Source organism: Oryza sativa, chromosome 12 (assembly GCF_034140825.1).
Source record: "Oryza sativa Japonica Group chromosome 12, ASM3414082v1".
NCBI classification, from domain to species: domain Eukaryota; kingdom Viridiplantae; phylum Streptophyta; class Magnoliopsida; order Poales; family Poaceae; genus Oryza; species Oryza sativa.
Genome location: NC_089046.1, coordinates 27,826,715 through 27,850,415, shown reverse-complemented (window position 1 = coordinate 27,850,415; position 23,701 = coordinate 27,826,715). Strand labels below are relative to the sequence as shown.

Genomic DNA, 23,701 nt, shown 5'->3' with positions numbered 1-23,701 from the left:
GATTTCCAACAAATTTCAACAAGCAGCTTTCGTAGCTCAGTTGGTTAGAGCACCCGTTTAGTAAGCGGGAGGTCTTGAGTTCGACTCTCAACGAAAGCATTTTGATTATTCTTTTTGGATTCTTTTGTTTTTTGTTCTTGTTGTGATCGGCTGGCTGCCACATCTTCTTCATCTGATTGAGCTCAACTGCTTGAGCATCCATGGCCATGGCGGCTGATGGTGATCACTGCCGCCTCCCCGACGACTCCCTCTTCCTCGGCTTCGATTGCTCCACGCAGTAACCAATTTACTCCCAACCAAATCTAATCCTAATCCTGTGCTTGCTAATGCTAATTCTAGTTCTAATGCTAATGGTGGTAGGTCGCTGAAAGCCACGGTGCTGGACGCCGGCCTCACCGCCGTCGCCCACGACGCCGTCCACTTCGACTCCGACCTGCCGCACTACGCCACCCATGGCGGCGTCCTCCGGGACCCATCCGGCGGCGACCCGGGCCGCGTCGTGTCGCCGCCGCTCATGTGGGCCGAGGCGCTGGACCTGCTGCTCGCCAGGCTCGCGCCCAGGGTGGACTACGCCCGCGTCGCCGCCGTCTCCGGCGGCGCGCAGCAGCACGGCAGCGTCTACTGGAAGCGCGGCGCGGCGGCGGTGCTCGCGTCCCTCGACCCGGCCAGGGGCCTGGCACCGCAGCTCGCCGCGGCGCTCGCCACGACGGAGTCGCCGGTGTGGATGGACAGCAGCACGGCGGCGCAGTGCCGGGAGGTGGAGGCGGCGGTCGGCGGCGCGCTGGAGCTGGCCAGGATGACCGGGTGCCGCGCGCACGAGCGGTGCACAGGCCCGCAGATCAGGAAGATGTACCAGGCGAGGCGGCGCGTGTACGACGACACCGAGAGGATCTCGCTCGTGAGCTCGTTCATGGCGTCGCTGCTCGTCGGCGGCTACGCCTGCATCGACGAGACCGACGGCGCGGGGATGAACTTGATGGACATCACCACGCGCGAGTTGCGCAGGGACGCCCTTGAGGTTTGCTGCTTGCAACAACACACATTTTCAGACTGAGAAATGCAATCTTTTTTTTTTTGTTTTTGGCAACTGCTTCTGATGCATTTCAATTTACAAGTTTGTAGGCTACTGCTCCTGATTTAGAAGACAAGATTGGGAAGCTAGCACCGGCGCATGCTGTTGCAGGAACTTTATCTCCTTATTTCGTTCAGAGGTAGCCATTGATCAATCTGTTTTCCTCCCCTTTTACAGTGTCTGCTAAACTGGTGTTTGAAAAAGGAGTTATGTTATAGTGAACAACATCATCAAACTACAAGATTGAATTATTATATGTATAAACTAACTTCAGACACTTTTGCATTGGGGTCTGACTCGACGAATTACTGATATGAATATGCTTCATTTTTCATCAGATTTCAGTTTTCAAGCAACTGTCTAGTTGTTCAGTGGTCAGGGGACAACCCCAACAGCCTTGCAGGTATATAAGTTCTCCCAATTTTCCTACTAATATCTTACAACATATGGCATGTCTGTTTGGTCAAATCAAAAGATGATCTGATTCAAAGCATATGCCAGAAACTTTGGTCAAAAGAATATTTTCGGATCACTCCTATGTGATTATGCAGGTTTAACTTTGAGCGATCCTGGTGATCTAGCAATCAGTCTTGGGACAAGTGATACAGTAATCATCTATCACCTTGTTTTTACAAAATCTGCTCCATTTGTTTTCAAGGGCAATGGTACCAACAATGTCTGGGAACAGATACATTAGAACCTAGTTCTTATCTACCAATAAGGCAATAACACTAACTGCTGATTGAACCTTGTTTTACTTGTACTTACACTGAATACAGGATTCACAAATAAAAAACAACTCACAACACAAAGTTGTTCTGTACATCTATGAACCATCGGGCCCTGTTTGGCAAATGAGTTATGGGAGGTTGGATTGGGAAACAGAAATAATAAATGAGGCGAAAAGAAAGAATGGCTAGGATTGAATTTTACCCTTTGGTGTGGTGGGAAATCTTTTCCCAAACCCATTTGCCAAACAAGCCCTTGTTGCTTATTCTGATGCCTTTATGGTCCTTCAGGTTTTTGGGATAACTGATTTACCTGAACCATCCCTGGATGGGAACATCCTCCCTAACCCAGTGGACCCCAAGACATATATGGTTATGCTTTGCTACAAAAATGGCTCTCTAACACGGGAAGGTACCATTTGGATTCTTTTTATCTCACTGTTTACCATTACTAATGCCTATATTTTTGTTTTTGAAACTATAAATGCTTATATTTTTCACCAGATGTCCGCAATCGTTATGCTGACGGGTCATGGGATGTGTTCAACAAGCATTTGGAGAATACAGCTCCTTTAAATGGTACACCAATATAGTTATTCTTTCCTTTCTATTTTACTAAAAGGATGCCAGCCCATATATTTCTAGAACAAACAGGCTAGCTGATTGGCACTAGAAATCACAAACAGCATAAGGATATTAAACTCTGTTTTATAAAGCTTGTACATTTTGGCAAGATGATAAGCCAGTATAATTATGCTTTAAATCCCATCAATGTTTTTTTTTGAACTGTAGATCATCCAATTGATGTTTAGCCAGTTACTATCACACAGTTGCCTTTCCTCCCATTCATGATAGTTACTTGCGTTGACCACATAAAGGTAGCTTTCCTGAGGATTCTTGAATCCCCCTTTTTCTTTCTTTGTACCAGGAAGAAAATTGGGATATTACTACAATGAGCCTGAGATTCTGCCACCACTTCCAGGTTATTTCTGACCTTACATTTCATTTCCCTTCAACGTGTAGTTTTTATGTCATTACTCATGTGCTATGCTTATAAATCTGTAGTTGGGTTTCACCGTTACGTTGTCAGCTCCTCAGCCAGTGGATCTTTAGATGAGATGGTGGAGCATCAGATAAACCAGTTTGATCCTCCTTCAGAAGTACGGGGACTTCCATAACTGGTCGTTAAACGATCTAATAAACTTTCCTTCAGGCTGTTCACTAACAGTTGTGATATAGGTCCGTGCAATAATAGAAGGGCAGTTCCTGTCCATGAGGGGCCATGCTGAAAGGTGTGGTCTGCCAGTGCCTCCAAAGCGGATTATAGCGACCGGTGGAGCATCGTCGAACCAGATCATTCTCAAGACGATGGCATCCATTTTTGGCTGCTCGGTTTACACCGTCCAAAGACCAGGTATATATAAGACATGTGCATCACATATGGATTCGAATTAATCTGCTGTTATCATGTTTTCCATCTGGTTGTGAGCATAATTGTGTCCTTTACATAGCAATGCTCAATTGATACAGACTCTGCCTCACTGGGTGCTGCTCTTAGAGCAGCCCATGGGTGGATTTGCAACCAGAAAGGCAAGTTTGTGCCTGTTTCATGTCTGCACTCGGACAGACTGAATAGAACATCACTAAGCATTAAGCTGGCTGCTCCATTTGGAGACTCGGAGGAGGACATTGACCTTCTGAACAACTACACGTTGTTGATGAAGAAAAGGCTGGAGATTGAACAGAAGCTTGTCGAGAAGTTTGGTCGACATTCATGAAGCATTTGTGTATTTGTGCTAGAACTTAATGCGGCGGTCCCAAAGTCTCAACAGTGGACTGTTCTCCAGCAGAGTAGTTCGGCATTTCTCCGATTATTGTCGCCTTATAAACAAAACAAATAGAAAACAATGGGCTACTGTAAACAGAGATTGAATCAAAAGTAAAGTAGTTGTACAATATAGATACCAGGTTACAGTTGTCATGAAAATTATGAGTTAGGTCAGCAGTCACATTTTGTGAAGTGTTTTTATTCAATATCCAATGGATCGTCAAATTCAGACCAAATTCTGAATCAGATGTTGCCTCTCTTACTCTTTTTGGAAATGCTGTCCTTGTACTTCCCCATTCCAGTGGAGAACCATACTTAGCACTGTCCTGAACAATATCACCTTTGTCGATATGTAGTCTGACTATGGGTTGAAAACTTGAAATCCAATGAGTATGTTTCTTGACCTTTTCTTGTCTTACTGTTGATAAATCACCAAGTCAAATGGCATGCATGTTCTGCTGGTGAATGGCATCCTACTCAACATGAACATGGTGAGGCTACACCAAGGATGGCCACCAAATTTGCAAAATCTACTAGTGAGCTACTGCTATTTAACACTGCATGCACTTGTGCCACTTACTGAATTAGTGGATTCTTCTTATAGACACCACAGTCCAGCATACGTGGCCACTATGTATGGTTAATGATATAAAGGCTCTAGCAAGCTTAGATACCTATGGCACCAAGTTCTTGCAACTTGCTAGCAAACACTTTTTTTCTTTTAACATATTGTTGCCTGTACTATTTTCTGCTTTTTTTTTCCTTTGTTATGATATGCCTGTTTATGAAAGGGTACCTTAGGGCAGAGCACAATCTGATCTGAAGTATTATGAAAATTCCCTATTTTTTTCAGAAAAGAAGGTAAGAAATTTGAGTTTCTCTAAGACATTAGAATTGCCATAAATTGAGTGATTACATGCACATTCTTTACAGAAAAGGGACTTCTGGTTGTGGGATTCCATAATCTGGCTACAAAATCATGTAAGCTATATGAAAATGAAGCAATGAAAGTGACACCAATAGTTTTGAGACATCCTGTGATTGGCATATAGATGAAAAGATTAAAAAAAATGTGGTATATCCTTTTAGCTTTACTCTTTAGTGCTTTAAGCTTTTTCCCTTGAAATGGCACTGTACCATAAAGTGCTTCTTGGTAACCAAAAGCATAACTGAGGGTTTTGTTTGTTTTGCATGAAAGAATTTTATTTTTATTTGTCATATAATGAAAAATAAAATCTCTCGCTCTCTCTCTGCCCCAAGGAACCATTATTATTTTTATTGTGTGTAACTTTATTTAAATATATGAGAGATAACAACTTTTCATACGCTTCTTAAGATTTCTTTTTAAGTAATTTGATGTCTCATTATGCCAGAATTTTGGCACGTGGATTACAAGATTAGTGACTTGGATGCCACAGTGGCACTAATCATGAACCTATTATAAATTTATAATAGGCTGAGTCAACTTCCATGGCACTCGTACGCTAATCATTCCCTTGTATCATGCAAATATGCAATGCACTCACTGCCACGTCACTGTTGGGGCCCCACAAACAGAATCTAACTACCTTTTCAACTGCACATGTACACTACACTTGCGGCCAAAAACTTCTTCCATGAATGAATTTTCCTCAGCTGAAAAAAGGAAAAAAAAGGGGACTCGTTATCATCTTAGCTTTAGTTCAGAAATTTTAATCCCTTGAGAAAATGTTATTTAAAGAATTATGAAAATTTAGAAAAAAAATGATAAGATAGATTTTTGATATGTCACTCAACAAACATATAAGTTTAAATTCAATCCACAAGTTGTAACAAAGGGAACATAATAAACTTGTACTAGCATACATGTGCTCACAATCGTATTTTTTTAAAAAAAAATATAGAATTCAAATTTAAACTTATGTGTTTGTGAAGTGATATACTGCATATTAATCCAACTTGTTAGATATTTTTTCATAACTATTTGTAAAACATACCAAAAAAGAGGGAGCATCTCCTTGAGAGATTAAAAGAGTTTCCCTTCAGTTCATGCTCCACGCTGTCACCTCACTCACTCAGCAAAAACAAAAGGTTGGAGAGGAAAACAAAGAAAGAAATGAAAAGGTCTCCATCGATGCAAAGAGAAAGGAACATTTCAAAGCTGAATGCACTAATTAATATATAGTATATATATTTGCATCCATGTATACATATATTTGATATATATATTTTTATATTGGTCCATCCACTGAGAGCATCAGATTCTGCTTAAACACCAAGCAGTATATGTGAATGGTACGTGACCCAAACCCAAAAAAACAAAAAGGCAGCTACGACTCTACAAATACTAGCCATATATATCCCCTAGTGCAAGAGCGAACAACCTTTGCAACTTGCCTCTTATGATTCTATCTACATAATTAGTATTATTACATGTAAATATAATTAGTAGTAATTAATATTTTCCCCCTAATTAATTAGTTGGAGCTAGCTAGCTCATGAACAATCTCTCTTCTTGCTTATGATCACTAGCTACTAATCCGGCCGGATAATTACACAGTACGTTTGCACGCATTAGCTAGATTAAAGATGATTATTACAGCTTTGGCTCGCCGGAGGAGTCCTTCTTGTTGGCGGCGTCCTTGGCGGTCCGGCCGGCGGCGGGGCCGGCCTCGGCGAGCATCTGCACGACGTCGGCCATGGTGGGGCGGAGGCCGGGGATGCTGCAGGTGCAGCGGACGGCGACGCGGAGAGCCTGCACCATCTCCTCCTTGAAGGGGCTCCACTCGAGCCGCTTGTCCAGCGCCTCGCCCTCGCCGCCGGCGGCCACCTTGCCGGAGACCCACTGCACGATGTCCCTCGTGTCGCCGAACTCCGGCTCGATCGGCTTCTTCCCCGTCGCCAGCTCCATTAGCACCACCCCGAAGCTGTACACGTCGCACTTTGTCGTCGCCTTTGACGAGTAGGCGTACTCTGTATGCATGCACCAATCAGTTCAACTCAAAATTTTAACCAAAAAGTTTAAACCGATAAGAATACATATACATATGTATATCCATCAATCAGTTTAACCGAAAAGATTAAACTGATATGAAAAGACAAACAACTGATCAGAGGTTAAACTGATAAGAAAAGATTAACAGCTCAATCTAAAAGTTTAAGCTGATGAGAAAAGACGGACAATTGATGGATGTGTTACCTGGAGCGAGGTAGCCGTAGGTGCCGGCGATGGTGGTGGTGGAGGCGTCGCGATCGCCGCGGGCCTGGAGGACCTTGGCGATGCCGAAGTCGGCGACCTTGGGCTCGAAGTCGGCGTCGAGGAGGATGTTGGAGGACTTGATGTCGCGGTGGACGATGGGGAAGAGGAGGTCGTGGTGGAGGTAGGCGAGGCCCTGGGCGACGCCGAGCGCGACGCGGTGGCGCGTCGGCCAGTCCAGGAAGCCGAAGCCCCACCCGCCGCCGCCGTGGAGCGCGTCCCATAGGTTGCCGTTGGGCATGTACTCGTACACCAGCAGGTTGCTGTCGGCGCCGGAGTAGCAGCAGTAGAGCTTCACGATGTTCTTGTGCCGGATGCTGCCCAGCGTCTCCACCTCCGTCCGCAGCTCGCGGTCGAGGCACCCCCCGCCGCCGCCATGGCCGTGCTCCTGCTTGGACCGCCGCGACACCCACAGCTTCTTCACGGCGACCAGCTCGCCGTTGCTCAGCTCGATCTTGTACACCGTGCCGGAGCCGCCGTGGCCGACGATGTTCTTGTCGATCAGCGCCTCCACGATCTCGTGCTGGTCGAAGCTCAGCTTGTGGAAGCTCGTCACGTCGTACGACGAGCTCGACGCCGGCGACGTCGGGAGCCCGTCGTGCTCCCCGTCCTGCCGCGCCCGCAGCACCCACCGCCTCGCCAGCGCCAGCGTCGCCACCACGCACACCAGCGCGCACACCGCCACCACCCACACGCTCCCGGCGAGCCCCCGCATCCGCAGCCTCGCCGGCTTGGGGCACAGCGGCAGCGCCGGGTCGGTGAGGTTCAGCCGGAACGCCACGCACAGCCCCGGGTTGCCGGCGACGCTCTCCAGGAGCCCCTCCCTGATCAGCTGCAGCGGCACCGGCCCGGACAGGTTGTTGTTGGAGAAGTCCAGCGAGTTGGGCAGCAGCGTGCACAGCGCCTCCGGGATCTCGCCGGCGAGCGCATTGTACGACAGGTTCAGCACGTTCAGGCTGTGGAGGTCGGCGAGCGTCGCCGGGATGGAGCCGTTCAGCCGGTTGCCCTGCAGCGACAGCTGGTTCAGCCGGCTCAGCCGCCCCACCGCCTCCGGGATCGCCCCGCCGATCTGGTTGTTGCTCAGGTCGATCTTGACCAGCGTCGCCGCGCCGGCGATCTCCGGCGGCAGGACCCCCGACATGCGGTTGTTCGACGCGAACAGCGACGTCAGGTTGGTGGCGCCGGCGATGGTGGCCGGCACTGGCCCGGTGAGGTGGTTGTAGGAGAGGTCGATGATGGAGGCGTGCGGGAGCGCGAAGATGCCCGCGGGGACGTCGCCGTCGAGGTGGTTGTTGCTGACGCGGAAGCGGAGCAGCGGCCGGCACGCGGCGTACGACGCCGGGATGGCGCCGGTGAGGAGGTTGCTGAGCACGAGGATGTACTGGAGCTGGCCGTTGGCGCAGGCGTACGGCGGCAGCGGGCCGGTGAGCTGGTTCTCCGACACCTCCAGCACGTTGAAGCCGGAGTAGCGGCCGAGGTCGGCGGGGAGCTCGCCGGTGAGCTGGTTGCGGTAGACGGACAGGATGCGGAGCTGCGTGGAGTTGCCGAGCACGGCCGGGATGGCGCCGGTGAGCTTGTTGGTGTACATCTGGAGCACGCGGAGGCGAGGCAGCGCGCAGATGGACTCCGGGATGCCGCCGGTGAGGTTGTTCTCGGAGAGGTCGATGTCGGTGAGCTGCGTGAGGTTGCCGAGCTCGGCGGGGACGACGCCCTCAAGCAGGTTGTAGTAGAGCTCGAGCAGCTGCAGGTTTGGGAGGCGCGCCAGCGACAGCGGGATGTGGCCGGTGAGGAGGTTGCCGCTGAGTTCCAGGTCGGTGAGCGACGTCATGTTCCCGAGCCACGCCGGGACGCCGCCGTGCATGCACGTCGTCGACAGGATGAGCACGCGGAGGCGCCGCAGCGCCATCAGCGACTCCGGCGGCCACCAGATGTCGAACCCGGGGTTCTCGTTGAAGTTGGCCACCTCGAGCGTGGTGACGTTGGCGATCGACGTCGGGAACGCGCCGGAGAAGTAGTTGTTGGACACGTCGAGCACCCGCAGCGCCGGCATCCGCGACAGGTCCGGCACGGCGCCCGACACGCCGGAGCAGCTGAGGTTGAGCACCTCCAGCGACGTGCAGTTCACCAGCCCGCCGGGGAACCCGCCGCGGATGTCGTTGTACCCGAGCCGGACCTCCCGGAGCGCCGGGAGCGCCTCGCACACGCCGCCGGGGAGCCTACCGCTCAGCCTCCACGACGTGACGTCGATGGCCGTCACGTTGCCGGAGGCGTCGCACCCGACACCCTGGAACTTGCAGTAGTCCACGGCCGGCGCCGAGAAGTCCCACCTCGCCATGGCCGGCCCGGCGAACTCCTGCTTCATCTGGGACAGGTACGCCGCCTGAGCATCCAATGCCGCCTCCGCCACCACCGCGCCGCCATCGCCGGCCACGAAGAAGACGACAACACACCACAAGAAGAACAACAAGAAGATTGGAGGAGAAGAGAGATTGATCACCATAGCATGCACAGATCAGATGGTGGCTTAATTTGCTCCTTCTTTTTGCCTCTTCTTGTGTTGTTGTTCTTGAGATGTAGTATATGTATATGATCACCAACTCCAAGTGTAGTGTAGTGTAGTGTTATTATGTTAGATTGAGAATATGTGTGTGTTTGTGTGTGTGTGATGTGGTAGAATAGAATGGTTCATAATATTGTGATGAGAAATGGAGGGAGTATATAAGTGGAGGGAGAATCTGTGGTGATGATATAAAGAGTGGGGCCCCACACCAGAGAGATGCATGGCTTTAGCTTAAAGACCCTTTCTTTCTTGGCTTTATTTTGCATTGGGGATATATGCCCAAACACTTACACAAGCTCTGCTAGCTGATTATCACTCACTCATGCAATGATGCAATATGCAGTGACAACCTTCTCCAGCCTCTTCTTCTCTTCAGGACCAGTCAAACCAATTGTGACATCTTCTGGAACTGTGGATGGGCCTCACCTGGCCCAAACTAGCTGTAGGCCCGGTATCCACCTAGGCCCGGCATCCGCATAGGCCCGGACCGAACCCGGTCTCTCACTTTCAGTTGTAGCCAAGTCAGAAAGCCATGCCCATTCAGCACTTTCTCATCAGACAAGCCATTTCTCAATGATGACCACACACATAATTATGACATAATGCAGTAAGCATTGCATTTTCTCCTCTTTTTGCTGAAATGGATGGCATTGTTACTGCTAGGCTCTAGATTCTTCACTAACACTAACACTACTACTGCAATTGAGTTGCTGCATATACAGGGGAGCTAAGATTGCACAAATCTGATTGATAGACAGTTACTGTAGCTAATCCTGCAAACTCTATGGGGAACAAAGGAACTGCAAGTTGGTGCCTGTCCCAATCATTGCCAACACTTTAGGAGGAGATGAAGCAAGGAGCTGACAAATCTGAGGCCCTTTTCTTCCTAAAAAACAATTCAGTAGTAACTAACAAACAGTCAGTGATCAGTGATCACACACCTGCATCAGAAAGTAGGAGTAGTAGTAGCAACTAAGCAGCTACTGCATATCTGTGCTTAGTGGCCTGAATGATGATGTGTAGCTCATTAACAATGGTCGCATACGCCAATCTGCATCTTTTTCCGTTTAGTGTGTACTTGCTCATAAATTAATCATGGGGGTCTCCATCTAGTTTTATTATATTCACAAAAGTAGAGGAGTAAAGCCTGAAAGCATGCATGTTCGGGAGATATGTAAGAAATCTTTTGAGGGGGAATTTTACTTCAGAGAGATTTGGGAATTTCATTCAAAGTCACATAGTCAACATTCTTCTTTTGCAACATGGAATGTGTAAAAATGTAAAAGAAGTAATTTGATTTATCCACTCTTAACATTAGTGCTACCTAGATCATTTCTAGAAGTTTGGCACATATTCTGCACAGTTATTAAAAATCTCACTTGAACAACACAAGCATATGTATGAAGGCACACGTGTGCTCCACTCTGTTCTTTTATCTTCCATCTTTCCTTGGTAGGAATATAGGTATTTGGATAGCACCGAATAAAATGAGTAAATGACATTTCCCATTATATTGATGTGTACAAACATTTGAAGGAATTTCACATATATTTAAAAAATTCAAAAATGAGTTTCTCCACTTACTTTTTTGGTGAAAAATGAACAGGAACAATCCTTTTTGTGTGGCAGTGGGTCCATTTGGAGGAATCCATAGTGGATAAGCAGGTATGTTATGTGTGCCATGGTGTCATGGTAAGGTGGATGAACACACATAGATGCTCACTCAAAAGGGAGCATTTGTGATTAGATAAAAAAACTCACCATTGTGGGGAGGTGGAAAAGGAGATTTTGACATGCCAAAAAAATCCCCATTTTTTCACATACACACTCATGTGTTTCTTGCTTCAATTGATTGCTATTGACATTAGTTAGTTAGGTCCAGAACCACATCAGGCCACTAATTCTCTGTTAAACATAGATAAGCAACACGGTTCGCCACATATGGAAAAAAGTTGGCTAGTTTGTTAATCTTGATGATGACTGACTGACCTCTAAACAAGGTTACTATTAATCTATTATATATGAATACAGGAGCTAATTGCATGCCCAAATTAATGCAGTGTTTTTGTGGATGCTGACAAGGCATGTTGTACAAGTGATGAAGTGGTGAGAAGAATTGACTGATAGGAACAGTAATTTTCTTATTGACGAGAACAGTAAAATTGCTATCCAATAAAGCATGAATTATAAGTTGTAATGTGGAGGACTGTGTGTTTGCAATCAATTAAAAACAATACATAATCTTCAATTGCACTTGTATATATGGGACTCTTGAATTTGTATGCTTCAGGTTTTTGGTGGTGCTTGTCAAAGTTGCCAGCAATCTCTGGAAGCTGAGTAGATATACTTAGTGGTGTGTGAGTGTGCTTATTGTGTGACATGAAGATTATTACAGCACATGGTGAAAACGGCAGAGTTAGGTATACATGGTAAAACCCTTTTAATTTTACCCTTTTTCACCGTGGAAATAATGGTGTTAATTAATCAACAAGTTATAAAATGTTCTAGTAAAGAAGCTTAGGGGAATGAATGATGGTGTGGTGGCCATTAACAAGGCGAGGTGAAAACACCTCACATAGCATTACCTATTGTAGTGGATAGAGAATGAGAACTCCTTTTGAAGACTAGGCAAGCACAAAAGTTGCATCAATTCGAACGATCATCCTAATTAACAAGTCAATGTTGAAGTCTTGCAAAAAATACCAAAGAAACCTGAAGTGTGCGGTTTAGTGCCTACATTCATCCATCCTTTTTGCAACAGCTGGAGCATCTAATCCTGCAAGCTACTAGTATAATTATGAGTTTAATTTGCACTACACGTCAGTCATCCAATGCATTTTTCCCATATATTAAAGGGGGGCAATGGTGTTTTTTCCCAACTTTGAAGCTCAATTGTGATTTTGCCCTGTTTATTTTAAACTGAAGCTACAGTTTGTCCCTAGTTTACTTTAAACTTCTGTTAGTTGGAGCTAGATTAAAAGAATTACTAAAAGAAAACGTTGAAAAATTGTTGATTGACTAAACTACACATGCCTTATCTCTGCCATATATAGCCTCTCATCGTTTGCTCAACAGTTGATAAGCCTCGGAAAAATGAACGAAGCAACAAAAAATAATTTATAGATAAGAATTTTATATTTGTGTTATATGTGATTGGTTGCCATATACTCCCTCCGTTTTTTAAATATTTGACACCATTGACTTTTTAAGTACATGTTTGACCATTCGTCTTATTAAAAACTTTTGTGAAATATGTAAAACTATATATATATATATATATATACATATAAGTATATTTAACTATGAATCAAATGATAGGAAAAGAATTAATAATCTATTATATACTAAAAGTCCATTAAATTTCCTACAAACGCTCCCAAGCCGTCACGTGGCGCTCTAATAAATTAGAGAAATCCAAAAAAATCTGAGAAAAAAGCAAAACATCCAACCGTTAATTTTCACTTAAGATGGTGGACCCATTATTCTTCACCATTAGATCTATCTTAAAAAAATCCTAAAACCCAATCCATAATCTCCTCCCACCCCAACCCCACCACCTCACGTACGTACATGACCTCCTCTCCCCTTCACGTACGTACGTACATACGTCTCTCCCTCTCATGTCCTTCCTTTCGTCTTGCCATTTACCTTTCAATCACCCAATTTTCTACCTAGCAAAATTCAATATGTAAATAAAAGCAAATTATCTAAATGATTATAATTTTTACAATATATTTAATTTATCTGCATTGGCCATGTTTGGATATACAAGAATATATCATTTGGAAAAAAAACTCCTATCTTTTACATGAAAAATAAAAAGTAATTAAATATTAAATTAATAACATATATCTGATCTTCGCTCCTCTCTCTCCTTGCTCACTTTCTCCTCCCTATTTTTTAGCTCGCAACTCAGTATACAAACAAAAAGAGTAAATTTCACAATACTATATCTATCTATCTATCATATACTCTCTCCGTCCCAGAATGTAACAACCTAGGATGGGATGAGACCTATGCTAGGACAATGTATATGGATATGAGCTAGGATGGATCTCATCCTATCCTAGGTTGTTACATTCTAGGACGGAGGCAGTACTAAAATTCTATTAAACTTCCTACAAATGATACTAAGCCACCACGTGGCGCTCTAATAAATTAGATAAATCCAAAAAATTATGAGAGAAAAGCAAAATATCCGAGATGAACCACCAAACCTAAGGCAGCTAAGGTGATTTACCAAGGTCATCACGAGTGTCGCAGCAGTACTGATTTGCCAAGGTGAAGATGAATCAAATTATCAGTGTATAATGGTTTGTTTTGTTAATAACATGAAAACAAATTGAAGGTGTGGTGATAGAAAAAAAAGAATCAAGCACCGAGGTTTGAACCATTGGATCCATCCTTTTGTTTTCTTATGTTAGTGAAAAAAACCACATCTTTCCGACTCTCTTCGGTTTATCACGTTATCTATGTACATATATATATACACACACACACGTACATCGGTACGTGTATTGACATCCCTACACCATCCTAATTATGCAAGTCTCTCCTTCTGTTCTATCTCTTATTTTTATGCAATATTAATTATCTCTTATTTTCATGCAATATTAGTTAGACGATTAGACCAACTTTTATAAGAAAACAAATCCCTTTCACCTCCACCATTCTCCGTATTGTCACGACCATTATTTTTTAGAAATTTCTTTACTTTTTAATTTATTTAAATTGTTACTTAATTTATAATTAAAGCAACCTATATTGCTCATATTTTTGCTATATATGAAAATACGTCATATGACCTAGAACATATCCTTTATATAACAACCAAATAGTAATGAAATATCAATCTATATATTAAATACTAAAAGTCTATGAAACTTGCTACAAACGCTCTTAGTGGATTCCTGCAAAAACTTTTTCTCCCTGCACGGAAAATGAGGTAGCTCATCAACGCATGATTAGTTAAGTATTAGCTTAAGAAAACTTGAAAATGGATTAGTATGAATTTTTACGATAACTTTTATATATAATTCTTTTGTAAAAAATGCACCATTTAACAATTTGGAAAGCGTGCATGTGAAAAATAAGGGAGTAGATGTTGGGAAATTGGAGAAAGAACACAGTGGCCACCACGTGGCACTCTAATAAATTAGTGTAATTCCAAGAAATTTTGAGAGAGAAACAAAAGTCTAACCGTCGGTTTTCATTTAATCTGGTGAACCCATTTATTTTCAACCATGAATCATTTTGTAAAATACCCTTATCCCCTGCTGGCCCTACAAATGCTCACATACTCGGTTTGAAAAAAAAATATGCACATATTCTGTTATCATGGCGCAACACACCTCTTCTCTTCTGTAAGGTGGTTAATTGAGATAGAAACCTACCATTTAATATTTCTTGGATGAATGAGAAATATTAGGCACATGCCTTCGTGTGGCTTCCACCACACATGCAAAGAAACGCAAGTATGTAATCCAATCCCTCCGTGACTCCCACCCGTGCCCTCTAATCCCCTTCCAAATTCTTAATAGATAACCGATTAGAAGGAGACCTAGCTTAATGGTATAAATAAAACACATTATCAGTAATAGTAGTTTTCCATGATTTACTTAAAAAAAGAGACCCTAAACATTCGACAAAAACAATAACACTTCAATTTTAATTTACACTTAATTTATTAAAAATTATTTCTTAATAAAATAAGTCGACCTTCTTTCTCGATAACGTGGACAGATAATTACTCGTAGGGATGAATTAAATATTTTGTTGCATAAAACAAACAAATAGCTTATAAAAATTATCAAAGCAATATCGTTGAAAAACATTCATAGAGAAATACTACTTTTGAAATTTGAAGCGTAGCATGTACTATCTGGTTAATATTTCAATCTTATAAGTTTCTTTAACACATATTACGATACATACCCGCGCATACGCGCGGGCTACCTTCCTAGTTACTTAAATTTGTTTGAATAAGACGAACGGTCAAACATATTTAAAAAAGTAAACGTCGTCAAGTATTTAGAAACGGAGGGAGTATGATTTTTGCTCGAACATGTACGCAAGTTGTTTCGAAATGTTCCCAGCAGTTATTTTTTTACTTCTTAGTCCGAGATGAAGTCAAGAAAGATACACAGGTGCTCTTCTAGTCATTTATCTTCCTAATAGACACAAGCCAGGTCAAATAACTGCGAATATGACTTTGAATTGAGCCTTCTCGTGTATTTTGAATGATGCTAAAGGGTATATGAATTAGTCAATGGTTGTCAAATCTCCAATCAAGAAGATATGTGCATTGAAGGAAGCACAAAGATGAGTGCCAAAGTTCAGTGGGTCACACTTTATGTACTTAGATTCCAATTTAAAGATCACTTCAGAATATCTCATTTTCCCTTGCTCATTGTGACATGCTAAAGCTCATTTGAGAGCTCAATCAAGTTCATTAGACGTTAAGAATAAAAGTGGTTCTAAACTTAACTTTTCACTGCAAGGACATAGATCTCTGTACTCTACTACTTCACCGTAATAAACATTGTCCTAAAAAGTTTATGACTTGACTTCCACTCAAATTAGCTTAGATCTCTAAAGAAACACGTGAATTCTGGCTTTGTGCTACAAATTTCATGAGTATTAATCTTGGGCTAAAAAAAGGTTTGAATATTACTTTATCCAAAATTTCGTGATTTTAAACCTTTGGCCTAAAAATTCTTGATTTTAGGCTTTGGCTAAAAAACACCCATAAAGGATTAGCCTTAGTCATAAAAGAGCGTGATTATTAGACTTTTGCTCAAAATTTCATGATTATAAACATTTGGCCTAAAAATTCATTACTTTTAGACTTCGGCCCAAAACATACCGGTATTTATTTAGCGTTGGACTAAAAAAAATCATGAGTACTGGGCCCAAACGAGAGTGAATATTACTCTCCTGTCCGAAAATGAATCTTTATCTTCGGCCCAAAAAAATCATGCATATTAACCAAGAGTTGAAAAATACATGTGTATTGACCTTGGGTCTTAAAAAGGCATGAATATCAGGGTCCGCTAAAAAATTCGTGATTATTAACCTTTCACCTAAAAATTCATGCATTTTAGACTTTGGTGCTAAAAACATATGAGTATATAACGCCCTGTTTGGGGAGCTTAAAATTATGAGAAGCAGCTACTGAGAAGCTAGCTGGTGAGCAGTGGCGGATCTAGAAAAAAATAGTAGTGGGGGCTGAATAAACTACATCAGCATAAATCGAACCTCCAGTCCCCACATCCTATAGATCTATGGAAAAAAAATTAGTGGGGGCTTAGGGGGGTCTCCACTGTCTCGGGGGCGGTAGTGGGGTCTCGAGACCCCTCCGCCCCCATTGTGAATCCGCCCCTGCTGGTGAGAATGGCTTCTAGTTCATTTTCCAGATTCGGAGAAGCTGCAGTTAATGGAAGCTCCCCCAAATAGGCTCTTAGACCATGGCTAAAAAATGCTTGAATGTTAGACTTGGCTAAAAATTTCATGACTATTAACCTTGGGATATCATGAATATATGTTAATCGTTCACCTGATATTCCGTGATTATAAACCTTTGGCCTAAATATTCATGAATTTCGAATTTGGTACAGATCAGCCACAAGGCCTGAAAAAGCGCCTGCATAGTATTAGTATATTGTGTCCAGATTTTCCACAAGGCATAGTCTATTGTGGTACTGTTTTATACTCCATTGGAAGTGTGTGCTGTATTGCCTGAAGCCTTCGTCAGTGGAAAGAAAAGCCCGTTAACAACGCACATTGAATAGCCCATTAACAGCTCACCTAAAGAAATCGTTTGCTGATGAACGGCCCGGAGCGTAAGAAAAGTTTCCAAAATTCTAACAGCCCATCCACAGAGAGTTACTGGCAAGCGCAGCCCACTAAAGGCCCAGCAAAAGAAATATTCCACGCACAGACGACCTCAGGTCAAAATGCCAGCCCATAAACGGTCTAACATACGAAATTGGAATAAGTTCACTTTTGGTCACTCAATTTGTTGCCGAGTCCTAAATTTGTCCCTAAACCGAAATAGCAGATATAATGACTTCCTCAATTTACAAAACCGTATTATGCTCAATTTTAGCTGACATGACAAGCTTAGTCAACGTGAGACCCATGCAGACCCCACATGTCAGTGACTAGCACTTTCTTCTCCTCTCTATCTTCCCTCTTCTTGCCTAGGACCTTGGGTGATCCGGTTATATAAATTGAGGGACCAACTAATATTTCGGTTTAGGGATGAAGTTCAAATTCGACGATAAATTGAGGGACAAAATGAACTTATTCTTACAAAATTTGCATCCCAAAACGGCATATCAAATGTCGGGCCAGTAACAACCCGTCAACAAAAAATTGATCGACATAAGGAAAACGAAAAGAAAACAAAATCCAATTTGTGTCCCTCTCAACTATAGATCGAGTTACATTTGCATTTCTTAACTATAATAAAACTAGGTATAGAACGTCTCCCAACTACTAAAATTTGTGTAAATTGAATCCCTCGATGGTTTGAACAACGGTTCCGTCCTACGTTACACCCATAGGCAAGTTTTCTAGATTTTTCATCCCATATAACATCTACTTGGCACTTATAGTAAAGGAAAGAAAAAAGATAGAGCCCACGTGGGTCCTATTTACCAGTGGCTATCGTCTTTCTCCTCCACCCTTCTCTCTACTCTATTCCCCTATCTGTCTCCACCTCTCCCCTTTTCTCTCTTTCCCGATGATCTCCAAGGCGGCGGCTCCCATTGGAAGATATAACAAAATGAGAAATTTGAAACAAAGCCTTTCTCAATTGTTCTTTGAGTTATTTTTAATTTCTTTTATCAGCCTTTCTTCTTCTATGATACATTAATTTGTTTCATTTATCACAACTTTTTTTATGTATATATTCAATATACTAACTTTCGGAGGAGATCAGGTACAGACGTCGCACAATTTGATACATGTTCATCATGTGACAGCTTTGCTAAAGCATACTGTTATCTGTGTTCTACTATGAAACTTCAGAATTTCGCCTCAAGATGAACATCAATGATACATCTACCTACTGATGTACATCCTTCAATTTCTCTTGCAAAGATAACTTGTAACAACATGATCAATTGCCTCCAACCGATTAAAAAAAACTGACTTGGTTCCCTATGACGCTAACAAATGGATTTGCTTGGAAAAATTAACTAATTAATTAACGGTAAACATTACGCTGACGTTCCGGATTGGGCAAGAAGACTTTTGAACACGCCGGCTAAGAACTGCAGCCGTGTAGTCTAGTGTTGAACAGCAACTTGATGAGTAAACATGACTTTTAAGGATCACAAACAAAAAAAAAAAATTATGAGCTTTCAGTGTACTGTTGCACAGCAACTTGAGGAGTTAAATACCTGCAGATACACACTGTCATCTCATCTTAACATCCGGACAAGAAATCAGGATGGACACAAGACAACTTCCAGGTCTTAGGGAACGTTCGTTCCTGGGCAATCTGGGGGATTGAGAGAGATTGTCTCTCGTTTTCCGCGCGCACGCTTCCCAAACTGCTAAACGGTGCGTTTTTTGCAAAAAATTTCTATAGGAAAGTTGCTTTAAAAAATCATATTAATCCATTTTTGAAGTTTAAAATAGTTAATACTCAATTAATCATGTGCTAATGGCTCACCTCGTTTTGCGTATCTTCCCAATCTCCCCAATCTCCCCAATCTCCCCAATCCTCAAACACACCCTTAAGGTAGAAATACTGTACTACTATCTGATAAATTGTTCTGTTGAGCTTAATCATGCAAGGGAGTCTCTGGCTTGCATTAAAACGTGGACTAATCTCTGCAATGATTCCCGGACAAGAGTACCATCCAACCTTGATGGCGATGCCAACCTTCCTGTCAGCACAATTCAAAGCCGAATTGTTCAAACCATCTAGAACACGTGCAGGTGGTTTGTCTCATCTGATTATTAATCTAATCTCCAGCATCCAGTACTTTATTTATCTGCACAAAGTTGAGCGAGTCCAACTGTCCAAGAGAATGTTTGGCAGAGTATTTTCACCGCATTGACCTGAAAATGATTTAGCAAAATTTACTGTTTTACAGTTACACGCATACTAGTATTAGTACTAACTACAGATTCCATTATTCTGTGGAAATCTCACTTGTGCACACATGCTAGTATGCTACTGCATCATTGACCTGGAATATAATTCATGATTGATTGTCCTATCTACATATATATTTTGCTAATTTCATCTCATCTGAAGCTGATTTGCTAATGTAATAACTACAAGCTTTGGAAACCATCCGATCGATGAAGTACGGTTGAGATCGAGCCACGACGATGAATTATCCGTGTTTGATCACGCTTGATCTGAGCCGTTGATTCTCTGATCGGACGACCAACAAGGACCCACGTTGTTCACTCCCCCTTATGGTCCAAATGCCTCCTAGTCCTAGGGGATCACCTTGACCTTCACCGAAGTGACCACGGCGAACTCCCGGCCGATCGCCGCCGCCTCGAGCATCTGCACGACGGAGCGCATCGACGGCCTCATCGACGGCGTCCTGCTGGTGCACACCACGGCGACGCGAAGCACCCTGACGGCCTCCTCCTTCTCCCATTCCTCGCCGATGCTGGCGTCGAGGAGGGACATCACCTTGTCTCGGCTATCTAACCGGCGAGACACCCACTCCACGATGTCCCTACTCTCCCCGTACTCCGCCATGATCGCCGTCCGCCCCGTCACCAGCTCAAGCAGCACCACGCCGAAGCTGTACACGTCGCTCTTCTCCGTCACCTTCCACGTGTAGGAGTACTCGGGCGCCATGTACCCGAGCGTGCCGGCCACCACGCCCGCGCTGGTGGTGTCCGGCGTGGCGGCGGCGCCGTCGAGGATCTTGGCGAGGCCGAAGTCGGCGATGCGCGGCTTGAAGGACTCGTCGAGGAGGATGTTGCTGGACTTGACGTCACGGTGGAGGATGGGGCGGTCGCAGCCGTGGTGGAGGTACTCCAGCCCACGGGCGGCGCCGACGGCGATGTCGTAGCGCTCCGGCCACCCGAGGCCGCCGCGGCCGCCGAGCTTTTGCCCCTCGTGCAGGCGCTCGTAGAGGCTGCCATTGGGGAGGTGCTCGTACACCAGCAGGCTCGCCGCGCCGTCGTCGCTGGTGATGCTGCACAGGAGCTTCACCACGTTCACGTGCCGGATCGAGCTCAGCGTCCCCACCTCCGAGTCGAACTCGCGGCACCGCACCGACGCCGTGCGCCGCGCCGCCGACGGCGAACGGAGCATGGCGGCCGACGCCGCCGTGCTCCTCGCCGCCGCCGCCGCCGCGCGTGTCCGGGTGATGTGCTTCACCGCGACCACCGCGCCGCTCCCGAGCTTCACGCGGTACACGTTCCCGGACCCGCCGCTGCCGATGAGGTTCTCGTCGCGGACACCGTCGATCACCTCGTGCTCGTCGAACGCCAGGACCCTGAACGACTTGAGGTCCCACGACCCCTTCTTGCCGAACACCTTGCCGCCGGCCGCCTCCTCCGCCTCCGCCTCCGCGCGCCGCCGCTTCTTGATGTACATCACCGCGCCGAGCGCCGCGAGCACTACGGCGAGGCCGGCGAGGAGGCAGGTGACCACGGTGCGCGCGGTGGCCGCGGAGTGGCCTCCTGATCCCGGCGAGCAGCGGCGGAGGAAGTCCACTCCGTTGGTGGCGCACAGCCCGGGGTTCCCCTTGAAGCTCTCGCCGTAGGCCGCGATGGAGAGCGGCTCCGGCACGGGCCCGACGAGCTTGTTGTCGGACATGTTCAGGGAGCTCAGCTTCAGAGCGGCGAGGCTCGCCGGCACGGCACCGGAGAGGTCATTCCCGGACAAGTCCAAAGAATTAAGCCGCGGCAGGGTCCCCAGCTCCGACGGGATCGCGCCGGCGAGCTTGTTCCCGGTGAAATTGACCGTACTAAGCGACGAGCACTCGCCGATGCTCGCCGGGATGGCCCCGGTGATCCCATTCCTAGCAATGTTCAAGCTGCCGAGACGTGCCAGCCTCCCGATGCTCGCCGGAATTTTGCCCGACAACCCGTTCGACGAAATGTCAATTGTCTCGAGGTTGCTGGCGTCGCCGATCGACGGCGGGATCGCGCCGGAGAACCTGTTCCCGGCCAGGTCGAGGCTGCTCAGCAAGGCGGCTCTCCCGATGCCGTCGCCGATCCCCCCGGTGAACTGGTTGTTGGCGAGGTCAATGATGTCGACGTTGGGGAGCGCCCACAACCCGTCGGGGACGTCGCCGGACATGGAGTTCTTGCTCACCCTGAACCTCACCAGCGTCGTGCAGTTTGCGTAGGTGGCCGGAATCTGGCCGGAGAAGTTGTTCTCCAGCATGAGCAGCCTGGTCATCTTGCCGCGCTTGCACATGAACGGCGGGATCGGGCCGGACAGCGCGTTGGTGGACACGTCGATGAAGTTGAACTCCGCCCAGCTGCCGAGATCCCGCGGCAGCTCGCCGGTGAGGTTGTTGTTGTACAGGGACAGGTTCACGAGCTCCTTGAACTCGCCGAACTCCGGCGGCACGTCGCCGGTGAAGCCATTGTAGAACAGCTGCAGCGACACGAGCTGGGTGAGCGACCGGAGCTCGGAGAGGCTGCCGGTGAGGTGGTTCATGGACGCGTCGAAGAACTGGAGCTTCGTCAGGTTCCCGAACCCCGCCGGGAGCTCGCCGTGGAGCGAGTTGTTGTACAGCTCGAGCTGCAGGAGGTTGGTGAGCTTGGTGATCTCCGGCGGTATCTCGCCGGTGAGCGCGTTGTCGGAGAGCTCGAGGTCGACGAGCTTGGCGAGGTTGCCGATGCCGGGAGGGATGACGCCGCCGATGTTGGCCGCGGAGAGGTAGAGCACGGTGAGGTTGGTGAGCGCGGTGATCTCGTCGGGGAACGTCTCCGTCTTCTCGAAGAACCCATTGTCGCCGGCGGCGAGCACGGTGAGACCCGGCATGGACGCCAGCGCGCGCCATGGGAAGGCGCCGGTGAAGCTGTTCTGCGACACGTTGAGCCTCTGCAGCCTCGTCAGCGGCGAGAGGTCCGGGACGTGGCCGGAGAAGCCATTGAACGCGAGGTCGAGCACCTCGAGGGCGGTGCACCCCGCGACGCCGCCGATCCCCCCGGCGAGCGCGTTCGACGGCAGGGAGAGCTTCGCGAGCGACGGCAGCGAGCCGCACAGAACGTCGAACGGGACGGACGTTGCGGCCACGCCCAAGCCCTCCACGGCGACGGCGGTGACGCCGCCGCCGCCGGAATTGGCGCAGTCGACGCCGGTGAAGTTGCAGGGGGAAGCCGCGGCGGCGTCCCACCGGGCGAAGAAGGCGGCGGCGGTGGGAGGGATGGTGAGGGCGTTCTTGAAGGCCATGAGGGCCGACACCTCGGAGACGGCGGCGGCGGCGGCATGGAGGCCGAGGAGGAGGAGGAGAGGAGGGAGGAGAAGGGAGGGCGGTGGCATGGCTGCCGGGAAGAGGAGGAGGAAGAGAAGGAAGAAAGATGCTTCCTTTGGTGTCAGTGTGTGAAGCTGACTGATTGGCTTTAAGGTAGTAAGTAGGTCAGCAGCCTGTTCCAACGACAGCACACAGATGCTATTTTAATTAGCTTAGCTTAGCCAATTTTTGTACTGTTCCAAACAGAGACATTATTGATTAATGGTGGTTAATTTAACTTGCCACTCTCTCTGTTCTTAAATATATGAAGCTATTTACATTATAGATGAGACTTAACTTTTTACATGAAAAATCATTACGGAAAAAAACCACAGACGCCAATTGCCAATAAGTAATACTGAGGAGTTGATTACGAACACATAGTATACATCTAGCCATCGTATCCTTCCCATGCCGTTTACAAGGATATAGGTAAAAAAGGAAAAAGCTAAGAGTCATAATAGAAAAGGACTAAACGAAGACTAATCCTAATATATTGTATGTCGATATTCGCATCACATATTTAATAAACTTTTTTATCCGATATCTGGCCATTCATTTTATTAAAAAAATCTATGTAAATGTCATTTATTTTTGTTGCATTTTATTTTATCATTAAATAATTTTAAACATGATTTTATATTTTATTTTTATTTACTATTTATTTTTTCCATAAGACAACTGGTTGACATGGATTGTTACGGTACAATATAGGAGCTGATCAGTACATGGTTGTTTATTTGAGATAAGTAGCTAGATTGTTAATTAATGGAGGGACTAACAACTGTGTTAAGCTAGCGTGCTAATTAGCCAGTGTAATT

General features: G+C 45.9%; 3 protein-coding genes and 1 non-coding gene across 5 annotated transcripts; 2 read left to right on the top strand and 2 right to left on the bottom strand.

The window, feature by feature from the left end:
- The first annotated feature begins 25 nt into the window (after positions 1-25).
- Positions 26-99, top strand: TRNAT-AGU (transfer RNA threonine (anticodon AGU)). The gene has a single exon. It is a non-coding gene; the product is annotated as a tRNA-Thr (tRNA).
- Positions 82-4,031, top strand: LOC4352874 (xylulose kinase 2). 2 transcript variants are annotated; one of them, XM_015762788.3, is made up of 11 exons: positions 82-277; positions 361-1,018; positions 1,123-1,211; positions 1,411-1,475; positions 1,624-1,679; positions 2,092-2,212; positions 2,305-2,379; positions 2,729-2,782; positions 2,866-2,960; positions 3,040-3,214; positions 3,331-4,031. In XM_015762788.3, the coding sequence occupies exons 1-11, from the start codon at positions 201-203 to the stop codon at positions 3,576-3,578; spliced, it is 1,713 nt and encodes a 570-aa protein (XP_015618274.1). In that variant the 5' UTR covers positions 82-200; the 3' UTR covers positions 3,579-4,031. The 2 variants fall into 2 exon arrangements, with proteins under 2 accessions (XP_015618274.1, XP_015618275.1); XM_015762789.3 differs by having other exon boundaries at positions 3,312-3,890.
- Positions 4,032-5,760: 1,729 nt separating this feature from the next.
- On the bottom strand, positions 5,761-9,548 carry LOC4352873 (receptor protein-tyrosine kinase CEPR1). Its single transcript, XM_015763005.3, has 2 exons — positions 6,807-9,548; positions 5,761-6,580 (listed from the first exon to the last, which is right to left on the bottom strand). Exons 1-2 carry the CDS (start codon positions 9,361-9,363, stop codon positions 6,204-6,206), a joined length of 2,934 nt encoding a protein of 977 aa, XP_015618491.1. The 5' UTR covers positions 9,364-9,548; the 3' UTR covers positions 5,761-6,203.
- A 9,944-nt stretch (positions 9,549-19,492) lies between these two features.
- On the bottom strand, positions 19,493-22,971 carry LOC4352872 (receptor-like protein kinase 7). The gene has a single exon (XM_015764749.3). The coding sequence runs from the start codon at positions 22,907-22,909 to the stop codon at positions 19,886-19,888; it is 3,024 nt and encodes a 1,007-aa protein (XP_015620235.1). The 5' UTR covers positions 22,910-22,971; the 3' UTR covers positions 19,493-19,885.
- Between the last annotated feature and the right edge of the window lie 730 nt (positions 22,972-23,701).